The following is an 11,092-nucleotide window of genomic DNA, read 5'->3' as shown; positions in this document are numbered from 1 at the left end:
ATCAGGTATTAACACGAGCAAGGGGTTTCCACAGCAGAGAGACAAAGGGCATTTGGGCGCTTGAAGATTGCAAATTTTCCCATTGTGTTTCTAATATCTCATTGTTAAAATTTGGTTGGTTATTTAGCAAGACAATGGCTCCTTACAGACTGGATCAACTATTGGCTAAATATGAATTGGGAGAGACGTTGGGAACGTATGTGTGCATTTTTGAGTTGCTTTTGATATTCAATTCGTTACTATGGGAGGCTTCTCAAGTCAGTTTGAGTCACAACCATCTACATCAAACACGTTGTTGATTGTGATTCACCCAAACACGAAAAGACGCAAACGTAACCCCCATTTGCTTAATACTTACAAAACTATTTCTTCTTTCTATAGTGGCGCGTTCTCAGAAGTGAAAACTGCAATTGAACGCTCGACCAAAAACCGTTTCGCAATCAAAATCATTGACAAGGCGAAATGTAAAGGCAAAGAATCCATGATTGAAACTGAAGTCAACATTCTCAAACGTGTTCGACATGATAATATCATTCAGTTGTATGAGATGTATGAGATTGATTCCAAGATTTATCTGGTTATGGAACTGTAAGTATCGTTGTTTATATTTTGCAGCATTTGGTTTTTTTGCTGTTGATTTGGAATACTTGAAGAGCAATGATATGACGGAATCTGATACCTTATTTGTTTTTCAGGGTCACTGGTGGTGAATTGTTCGACGACATTGTGTCGCGTGGGAAATACACTGAGGGTGATGCTGCCAAGATTGTATTCAAGATTTTGTTGGCTACCGACTACTTGCATTCGTTGGGGATTGCGCATCGTGATTTGAAGGTGCTCATTCTCACTTGATTCGCAGGATGTGTTCAGTTTTTTTGCTCATATACTCTCTTTGATTTGCAGCCTGAAAATCTGTTACTATCAGACAAGAGCAAGAATGCCAAGATTATGATTAGTGATTTCGGATTGTCCAAGATTTTTAATGATGATGAGTTGATGAGGACTGCGTGTGGGACTCCTGGTTATGTTGGTACGAGTACATTATGAAAGAGTTTCCCAATGCTTTTCGCAGCATCTCAAATCTTTGTGTTTCGTATTCATTAGCCCCAGAAGTACTGAAACGACAAGGATACAGCAAGGAGATTGACTTGTGGTCTCTTGGTGTCATTACTTACATCCTGTAAATTATGATGCAAGTACTGCCTTTTTTTTTCCTCAAAAGCGCCAACATTCCTCTTCTTCACAATAGCTTATCCGGCTACCCACCATTCTACGACCAAAACAATGTCGAACTGTTTAAGCAAATCATGGCCGGAAAATACGAATTCGATCGTCCATGGTGGGACAATGTTTCAGACTCTGCCAAGGATTTCATTCGTCATTTGCTTGTACTGGACCCCAAATCTCGATACACTGCTAAACAAGCACTCGCGCATCCATTCATTGTGGACAATTGTGGAACTGCAGAGCAGTATGAGGCTGCTGCTGCTACGCGACCTGTTGCAGGACCGCATGGCACACCGCCAAAAAACAATAGTCATAGTACATGGAAAGATGATGTTGACATGGCTGATGCTGAAATGCAGCATGCAGAGCAAGCTAATTTGGCACCTAATGTGCAGTCTAATTTGAATCGGGTTTATTCAAAGCCTTCTATGAAGGTAGTTGTTTCATACATTTGACTTTCACTTGAAAAGATTGATTACTGACATGTCTTTTTATTATAGAATGTAAACGAAGTAACAGGTAAGAAGAAGAAAACACTCGTTGATGACCATCGTTTGTTGAGACGATTTTCGTTTTCGCAGAAGGACGCCCACTGAGTGAAAAGCGACACTCTATAGATGATTCTGGATACGTAAACTCTCGTGAATCTGTTTCTCCCCAACCACAGTCACCTCCTCAACAACCTCAACAGCCATACCAACAACCACAGCAGCAAAGTCACCAGCAAACACAACAGCAGCAACATCACCAGCAACAACAGCACCAGCAGTATTCTTCTCAGTCTGGTGAGTTGCTTGAAACTTGACGGGTGATAGTTAAATCAGTTGGAACTAATCGATTCCCAAGAAGTAGGAGGAACGAAAACAGGAATGTGGACTCGTTTGTTTGCCAGAAAGTGAAAAGTCAACAGTGTCAGTCTAGACAAACTCTCGTTTAAAACCCACAAAACCAAAAAAAAATCCAAGTTTCAGTTAGTTTAAGTCCTTGTCTGAGTGCGGGACTTTTTGACATTAGCCACACCAAATGGAAAAGAAAAAGACCTTTTTTAGAGTATACATTCTTGTTCTTTTTTAACTAGTTCTAAATACACAATACCAGATTTGATACCCATAGCTCTGAGCAGGCTTTTCTGTTTGAAAAGGTTGCGAGTTGGTTGATAGTTTCACATCGTTGGGAGCTGTCTAAGAAGCAATTTAATTCTGCATGTAGTTGACATGTCAACCCTGTTGTCGGGTAGTTGAACAGCGTTCAATGTTCAGTTCAGTGAGTGCATCAGCTGGACGCAAAGTCACATTGATCCATCAATACGTCGATCCGTCTCAAACCAACCAAAAAATAAGAATTTGTACCTCAATATCTGGGTGCGAGGGCGTTTCAGACTGCCTCGTAGACCAGCCTCTTGTCATTCTCAGAAAGTGCGTGCTGTGTGGTTTCTTGACGAATTTCGTTGACATTTCATGTCGTGAAATCTCAAGTAACCTCGACCTTCAGATATCAAAGATGTACTGTGAAGCTATTTATTACGCCTACTTCCTGTTGTCGGTCTGAGGAAACTGTAAGGTTTTGTGCAGTTGTTGCAATGGCTGTCGCCGGTGGAGTGGAGTTTGAGGAAGACAGCAGTGACAAAATTGATGATAGCTTTTGTACACGAGCTCCATTTTGAAATACTCGCGTAAATGAATTGCAGAGTAACGCGAATTCACTTGACCTAACTGCTTCTGCCACTCCATCAAACTCTACGAATGAAACACTTTGCAACTGACAGGCAAGGAAATGCACCTTCTTCTGTGGCTATCGGGAGGTATATAGTACGTACAGACACTTCCAGTGTACATCGCAGTATGCCCCCTCGCTCCTTGCACATAATTCACACTCTTTCAACAAACGCCAGGTTGGTCAACAACTGTTTCGGACAAGACCGACGATAGGACTCGAGAAACATCGAGGTCTGTATACATCACATCGTGAGCTATCTCATCCTTGTCTTGATCTGTTGAAATGATGTCTACATCTATTGAAGGTTGACATCACATCTTCTTACTTGTTCCCCCGGCAACCTCAGCAGACCACGATACCCGCAGGACCTGGACAACATATGAAGGAATCAAGTGAATAGGGCCAATATAGTCCATGTCGGTGTACGATTTCGTATGTAACGTGCTGTTGTGGCGAATTGATCCCAAACAATTTCTTTACACAGTAAAAGGTTCTCTCCAAAGACGTTCAAGTGCATCACCAACTCCGCGCTCTGCTGATGCGGTTTCTTCCGAGATTCTCAAGTGTAACAGCAACTCCTCTATCGCTCTTCTATTCTAAACGGATCTCTTTAAGGGATGCCCATGTGCAACGCCAACTCGCGTACGCACAAGATCAATGTCAGGCACTTTCAGACGAGTCGAGGGAGAAATGGATGGTATTCATTCTGTGCTTGATGAGCGGTGGTGTGTTAAGGGAATTGAATTGCAATTCCAAACTGTCAACATCACGATTATCCGCGTTATTAATATCATTGGTATTCGGTTATCTGGAGACATGTCTTTTGTATTGAGTTGGGAGTAGAATGTTGCTCATGATTCACGCAAATATGTGCGAGACCTCCAGACTGCAAGTGAGTACATTGTCTGAATTCGACCTTGGATTTTCATTGAAGTGGCGTAATTTCTCACTTAGTTTAGTATCGGCACCCCTCTGCTTCCTTGATAACAACTCAACAATCGCAACAATCGCTTCACGCAAGTTTCTTGACAAGTAGAAAGAAGTGATACGAAAGAAAGGCTCAATAAGACGCGAATTTGGTACTTATCGCTCGGATTTAAAGTAGGAGAGCTCAAAGCGGAGTCGTGGTAAGTCGTGCCTTCTCATTTCATGCTCGCGTCGTTTTCTTAACTGTGCTATTTTGATCTAATACAGGTATGACACAGTGCGGCGGGAAAACGCATTTTAAGCTCAGATTTAAGCTGCCACTGCTGAACATGAAAAGATTGTTGAAGGACTAGAGGAATGCGGCCTCAACAACTTGAAAAAACAGGGAGACTGATTTGCTTTGTTAGAGGAATATGTCGGAAAAGCTACGGAAAATCTTGGCATGAACCTGCTACTCCTGCTCAAACAGGTGGTAATATATCATCTTGAAAAGCTAGTTTTGGTCATCGCGTGCCAGAGTGGAGCAAGCAGCTTGTCGCAGACTCTTTCGTCGCAGTCAAACTTGCTCAAGCTACACTTAAAGGAGTTTCTGCTTGTCTGAATTCGTGAGCCTCGCTGTATTGGCTGAACATGGAGGTGGGTAGCAATGACATCGCAGTCGATTCGCCTGTACTTGAATGTTGTTCAATATACGTGATTTCAAAGATCAAAAGATCAGTTATATAATTGCCTAGACGCGATACGCAACCGAAGCGAAGCATATTCGTACTTGGTGCATGTCAAAAAAAGTTCCGACACAACGAGACTTCATTCCAACCAAGAATCTCGACGCTGAATTTGAGCCTCTAGAAGCTAAGGTATTTTTAGCGATTGACGACCTGCATCGCGTATAGATTATAGTTATTCATCAGGTGAGTCTCGCTAAACTGGTCTGATCTTGAATTCGCATTGCTCTCTGCTGGGTTGCCAAAGTCAAGAGATTAGTCGTCAAAGTAGAGACAAGAGTAGATTAGAGCGCACTCTATACTCTTATTATCACGATTACGCTGTAGTGTATAGAGTGACTTCCAGCTCTTCATCACTGTGATCAGAATCAGGTACTAAATTTGGAGCGACTCCCTAAATGGATCATCAAACGTGGGGGAGACTGAAAATCAAGGAGGCATCAAATGCATTCGATGCATGTCTATATAGGAGATATCCTCCATTGATCAATTTCCGGACTCTGAATGAACAAATGCAACAGACATCTGATTCTCCCTCCCTTTTAGACACTGATATCAAAAAGGGTCGAATCCAAGTTTACCTATATATAAATCCGAGTTTAGAAGAATATTGGTGAGTGTGATGATATTTTGCCATTACTCTCTTGATTTGTCTTTAGCGGTGGTTCAATTACAATGTCACACTTATTGGGTCGACACGTGTGTTGGAGTAATCCATGAAGACCCACACCAAAGTCAAGGAGTAGTCTTGATATATGCATGAAATGAATATATCGAGTTACGTGAAGGCTTTCTAACACTTCTTCATCACATCCATAGTCAATATGGGAGATATCGCCGAACGCATTGCAGGAGCCAGGAAAGAGGCTGAAGTATTAAAAGAAAAGATCAAACAGAAGCGAGATGCTCTAGCCGATACAACACGTACGTTGCTGCTGTGATTTCGTTGTTGTAGTCTCATCACTCATAGTGACTAACACCGCCACTCACTCAACAACCCCACCATATATACAAACAACAGTAAAACAAGCAGCAGCAGACTTGGAGCTCTTACCACGTATCGTCATGAAAGTGCGTCGAACCCTCAAGGGCCACTTGGCCAAAATATATGCCATGCACTGGGCCAACGACAAGCGCCATCTAGTCTCTGCCTCTCAAGACGGTAAACTGATTGTCTGGGACGCATACACTACAAACAAGGTCCACGCCATCCCTCTCCGATCATCTTGGGTCATGACTTGCGCCTACGCACCATCTGGTAACTTTGTCGCTTGTGGTGGTCTCGACAATATTTGCTCTATATACAACCTAAAGACTAAAGAAGGAACAGTCAAAGTCGCTCGTGAATTGACTGCACATACGGGATACTTGTCGTGTTGTCGATTTATCTCGGATCGTCAGATTATTACCTCGTCTGGTGACATGTCTTGTATGTTGTGGGACATTGATGCGGGTATGAAGACTCTAGAGTTTACAGACCATACTGGTGATGTAATGAGCTTGTCGCTGAGCCCTGATAAAAACACGTTTGTATCGGGTGCTTGTGACTCGTCTGCCAAAGTATGGGATATAAGAACTGGTCGTTGCGTGCAAACGTTTACTGGTCATGAATCTGATATCAACGCTGTGCAGTAAGTGTCTTGGTATAGGATTTGATTGTCGTTTATAAGTGAATCTGGATGGGGTTCGTGGGCAAGAGGTTGTGTGTGTGTGGAAACGACTGAGTGTTTGAGTTTCATGTCGATCCAGATTCTTTTTTTTTCGCTCCACACTCAAAAATGATTCTAACACACTCTATCATTTCCAGATTCTTCCCCAACGGAGACGCATTCTGTACTGGCTCAGATGACGCCTCTTGCCGTCTATTTGACTTGCGTGCAGACCGAGAAATGAACCAATACACCCACGACAACATTCTCTGCGGAATCACTTCAGTGGCCTTCTCCATCTCTGGTCGTCTCCTCTTCGCTGGATATGAAGACTTTAATTGCAATGTTTGGGATACTCTAAAGGGAGAACGTGTTGGTATCTTGGCAGCTCACGAAAACAGAGTTTCTTGCTTGGGTATCTCTAGTGATGGAATGGCCCTTTGCACTGGTTCATGGGACTCGCTGCTCAAGGTATGTCGTGTGGTTGGGGGTGGTGTTGAGCGGTGGTGATGAAGAGTGCTTATGTGGTTGCTTTCATCTTTCCATTTCCATCCATCTGACTTTTTTTCGCACATCGTAGATCTGGGCTTAATCTTCACCGACACAGACCACTCATCCGCACAAAGCTAATTGTTTGTTTTCATTTTGCATCTCCCTCTTAAAAAAAACTCTTCCCAAACCCATATCAAACTTCTACTCTCGGCTTGTTTGTGTGTCTTGTAATCGTATCATATGTATAAAACGGGGAAATGTAAAAAGCCTTCTTTTAAACACTAATCTTATAAAAAACTCATCATTGTCTCAAAACTGATCTGTTTTATTGTTTCTTGCAAAATGGGTGTTATACTTGAGGTTTTACAGTGTGTTGGGAGACAAAAGACTTGCAGATAAGTGTCGTCTATCACCTTCGAGGCCGTCCAGAACTAGCAGGTCCTCGCTGACCTGACAAATCTAAGCCTGTCTTCTTGCTCTGATTCCCCATTTCGTATGAAGCAAGACGACTCGGCTGTATTGTTGATGGTCTAGCTGGACCATTACCAATAGCACCACCACCATTGCTTGTAGCCGTACTACGTGGCCATACTTTACTACCACCACCATTTGGCTGTGATGTTTGCTTTTGCAGTTTCTCAGCAGCCTTCTTTTCACGTTGTCGTTGCTTCTTCTCGGCTTTTTTACGTTTACGTTCTTCTTCGGCTGCTACTTCTTCTGCAGTCATCGGTTCTTGTTTTGTTGTAGCAGTAGTACCATTATTAGATGAGTTTATAGGTGATGGAGATGATATTGATTGTGGTGCGTCAGTGGGATGTATCTTGGCCTTCTTTTGCTTTGTCTTGACTTCTTTCACTACTGCAGTTTCAGGTTGTACTACTATATCTTGACTCATTGCGTCTACTTTTTTACTCTTCTTCTTCTTTTTAGGCTTTTCGCCATTCTGTTCTACTACTGCTGGCACTACTGTTTCTTCTAGATCACTATCATTAGTAGAAGACTCTGGCCTCTTCAACAGCTCAACAGCCTCTTCAAGGCCTCCCTCTTTGAGTTTAGCAACAACACTATCCCTAAACTCTCGTATCCTCTTTCGTCGATTCTTGCGATACTTTAATTTATCTCGTTCTACTGCTTCTTGTTTACGGAAGGGAGCAATCTTCTTTAAAGAGTAGAGACTGTTTAGGTCTTTGTCGTCGGCGAGGAGGATGTCGGCGGATGTGAGACCGTATGATTCTGGAGATACTTGGCGGTATTTGAACCGGGTTGGTAGATCACCAATCTATTTGTTCAGGTAAAAAATTCAGACGGGGTAATATGCGACGACGAAAAATAATAATTGACGAACAGGTTGTGAATGTAAACATACCATGTCTTCATAATCCAATTGGTAGTACTCATCCAAGTACTCATCAAACTTCACCTTTGGTTTCTTGGCTTTTCCTGATATACTGGTACTAGTCGCACCTTCCGGTACAGCGACTTCAGTATCCTGATATGTCGCTTCATCTTCATATCCACCATCTCCTGCCATATCATCAACTTGCATACTATTATCGTCGTCGTTTGCGATTGGAGCATATGCTTCTCCATCGTCTTCTTCCAAGTCACGTCGCTTACGTTTCTTGTCTCCTTTACGGGATTTTTTTCGTGATGAGGTATCTGCCGGTGGTACGATATCGCTTATATCAATGTCATCGTCGAATTTAGGTTTCTTGGAATCGACCTTCTATTATGTGGTGCATGTTAGTCTTCGACTGCGAAAAAAATTCTGTTGGGCCTCGAGGAAGACTCACCGAGCCATCATAGTAAGCATCACTAAACAATGCCTCCATCTTTCGATCATGCTCTTCAGGATCGAAATCAGCTTCCAAATCAACATCATCCAATCCAGCGACTAAGAAATTGTCACCACTACTATTCCCACTCGGATCATCCAATCCAGCAATCTCTTGTATCTTTTTCAATCGATCCCAGATTTCTTGCTTTTTAAGATTCTTGAGCCGCTTCAGTTCTTCAGCTTTACGTATCTTGTCTTCTTCTTCTCGTTGGGCTTTAGCTTCACGTTGGCGCTTTCGAGCATCGTTAGTTCGACGAACTGAGCCTTCTACTTTTCGGGAATATGTGGTTACTTCGTTGGCTCCCCTAAGAGAGATGCAAGGTGAGTACCGTTCGTTTTTTGGCTTCTGAAGTATTGAAAGCGACAACACTTACTCTTCCTCGAATCTGAAGTTATACTTGGTCTCAAACTCATCTGCAGCTTCAACAGCTTCTTCATCTGACTCGTCATGATGTTCAGCGACGATTTCATCGTATGTTGGAATCTTTTTCTTGTCTTTTTCAACCCAACCACGACTGAGAACGTATCTGCCAAAACAACTGCAGTCAGTTCCGTACTTCAAATCGAAAGCCTAAGTTCCAATGTGACTCACTCCATAAGAAACGACTCATTAGGATCTGAAATTGTCTTTTCATGATCCTTCCATTGTGATAGATCATCATGGCCCTCCTATAACGTTGAAAGTTGAGTGCCATGTGAGATGTGGCCAGCGTCTTTTTTGGTTTGAAGCTTACAGAATGTAAAGTATCCATCAAAAATGCCCTATACTGCTCTTCTTCATCTGCTACCTCCTCTAGCGTCTTTTCACGTCTGACGAAAAGATCACCGTCGTCATCGTCTTGAGCGGATGCATTCTTGATTGCAGACTAGATGAAATAATTGTAAATTTCAGAAATGAAAAAAGTGCTAGCGGAATATTGAACTATTGAGGCAGGTTAACTCTCTTACTTTGAACTCATCCTTGATTTTCTGCTGTTCTTCGACATGTGTCAAGTCCGTCATGTCGACATCTTCATCATTTTCTGGCTCATCGCCATCGAAATGTTTGCCCTCGGCGATAGCTTTGAGCCTGAGACGGTTGTAGTCTCGAATTGTCATTGACTTTCGTTCTGTCTGTTGGTAGCAAAACAAAACTGTCATTCAATATCCTGATTGTAAACGCCGATTATTCAAGTGGACTCACTCCTTTCGATTTAAGTTTATCCTGCCAAAGCTTTTGAGCTTCTTCAAGTTTCTCTTCTACAAGAGCGAAACAACCGGGTTATCGTATTGTTGGATCAACAACCCCAAACTCCAATGATACATACCATCAAAGAACTTGTTTTCCGGCTCATAGACTTTGGGATCCTTTGCTTGGATCATGGCAATAGTCTTTAGGATTTGAGCGTCGATGGGAGGGGTCACAAGCTCTCCTTCCTCATCTTCGACTTCATCGTCTTCCGAGTCTGTCTCCTCGTCTTCGTCGTTGATAGGCACATCTCCATACTTGTCTCGTACTAATTTAGTGTGTGTTGGAGTTAGCGCACGTAGGAGATCTAGCTGGACTGTCTTTTTTTTGCAGTTTTGATGTAGCAAAGAAACACGAATACAAAGCAATAACAACATAAACAAAAGCGTAGATCATCATAAAATACAGTTTCAAACAGATTCTTTCCCTTCTTAAAGCATACTACACTTACATTGACTCAATTCCTCATACTTTTTCTTTGCTTCGTATTTCTGAGCAAACTTTTGATTGATTCGAAGGGAGAACGTGTCGTCTCCACCTTGACCGTCATCAAGAGCATCGAATAGCTTGTCTCCTGTCATCCTAAGAGTTCAAACGAATGAGCTTTGGGAAGAAAGGCGTTGATTCAAGGTTGGTACTTTTGAACTTGCTTCTTGCACAGTTATTGAGGGAATGGACGGGGCAAATGGACGATTTCATTCTTTACATACCCTGCTAACAGATCTCATTCCGTATTAGTGTCGTCCATCCTCCTTTCATGCTTGTTGAATGCACATCAGCAACACGCAGCAGGTTCCAATTCGCATTCTTCTTGCTGGATGGAGGAGCGCTAATCAACCGGATTCAGTAAAATTCATGTTTATTCAGTACTAGCTATATGAATTCCTCGTCAAGATTCATCATCCACTTCATGATGGTTCAGTGTCGTCTTCATTGATCCTTCTGGAACAACGCCAGTTCTAGCTATACGTGCTTGCTGGTCCTTTCACTGGGCTCTATCGAGTGGCATTGACCATTCGCAAGAGTGCATCTCTGTTATTCGAGCTTGCTTTCACGAGCTGGTATGTGTAGCAGCTTCAACAAACTCTGATGACTTGGTTCTCATCAAGCCTTCTCCATTCATTAGGTCATCTACATGGTGCTGGTAGTTGCCAGAAGCTCGTTGTAGTCTTCAAAATCTTGTTTGGTCATCATACCACAGCTCACTTTGCAGTTTGCAAACAAATCTTGTGGCCACTTAGACCCACCGCACGGCACGACCCTGATTGGACCAGTAGATGTTCCACTATGG

The 11,092-nt window shown here is 42.6% G+C and overlaps 3 protein-coding genes across 3 annotated transcripts; 2 read left to right on the top strand and 1 right to left on the bottom strand.

The window, feature by feature from the left end:
- Positions 1-134: 134 nt before the first annotated feature.
- On the top strand, positions 135-2,126 carry SmJEL517_g01902 (uncharacterized protein; the record flags this gene model as incomplete). Its single annotated transcript, XM_031167830.1, has 9 exons — positions 135-196; positions 382-588; positions 696-834; positions 904-1,030; positions 1,105-1,180; positions 1,250-1,661; positions 1,728-1,746; positions 1,809-2,012; positions 2,080-2,126. The coding sequence occupies 9 exons, from the start codon at positions 135-137 to the stop codon at positions 2,124-2,126; spliced, it is 1,293 nt and encodes a 430-aa protein (XP_031026115.1).
- Positions 2,127-5,419: 3,293 nt separating this feature from the next.
- On the top strand, positions 5,420-6,836 carry SmJEL517_g01901 (uncharacterized protein; the record flags this gene model as incomplete). The annotated part of the gene is made up of 4 exons (XM_031167829.1): positions 5,420-5,519; positions 5,617-6,226; positions 6,403-6,715; positions 6,825-6,836. 4 exons carry the CDS (start codon positions 5,420-5,422, stop codon positions 6,834-6,836), a joined length of 1,035 nt encoding a protein of 344 aa, XP_031026112.1.
- A 309-nt stretch (positions 6,837-7,145) lies between these two features.
- SmJEL517_g01900 (uncharacterized protein) lies at positions 7,146-10,382 on the bottom strand (the record flags this gene model as incomplete). The annotated part of the gene is made up of 10 exons (XM_031167828.1): positions 7,146-8,015; positions 8,103-8,462; positions 8,530-8,878; positions 8,948-9,100; positions 9,166-9,242; positions 9,308-9,439; positions 9,522-9,686; positions 9,757-9,812; positions 9,881-10,069; positions 10,253-10,382. The coding sequence occupies 10 exons, from the start codon at positions 10,380-10,382 to the stop codon at positions 7,146-7,148; spliced, it is 2,481 nt and encodes an 826-aa protein (XP_031026113.1).
- Positions 10,383-11,092: the final 710 nt, after the last annotated feature.

Source organism: Synchytrium microbalum (assembly GCF_006535985.1).
Source record: "Synchytrium microbalum strain JEL517 chromosome Unknown SmJEL517_scf0007, whole genome shotgun sequence".
In the NCBI taxonomy this organism is placed as follows: domain Eukaryota; kingdom Fungi; phylum Chytridiomycota; class Chytridiomycetes; order Synchytriales; family Synchytriaceae; genus Synchytrium; species Synchytrium microbalum.
Note: the sequence above shows the minus strand (reverse complement) of the source record. Positions and strands in the feature narration are given on the sequence as shown.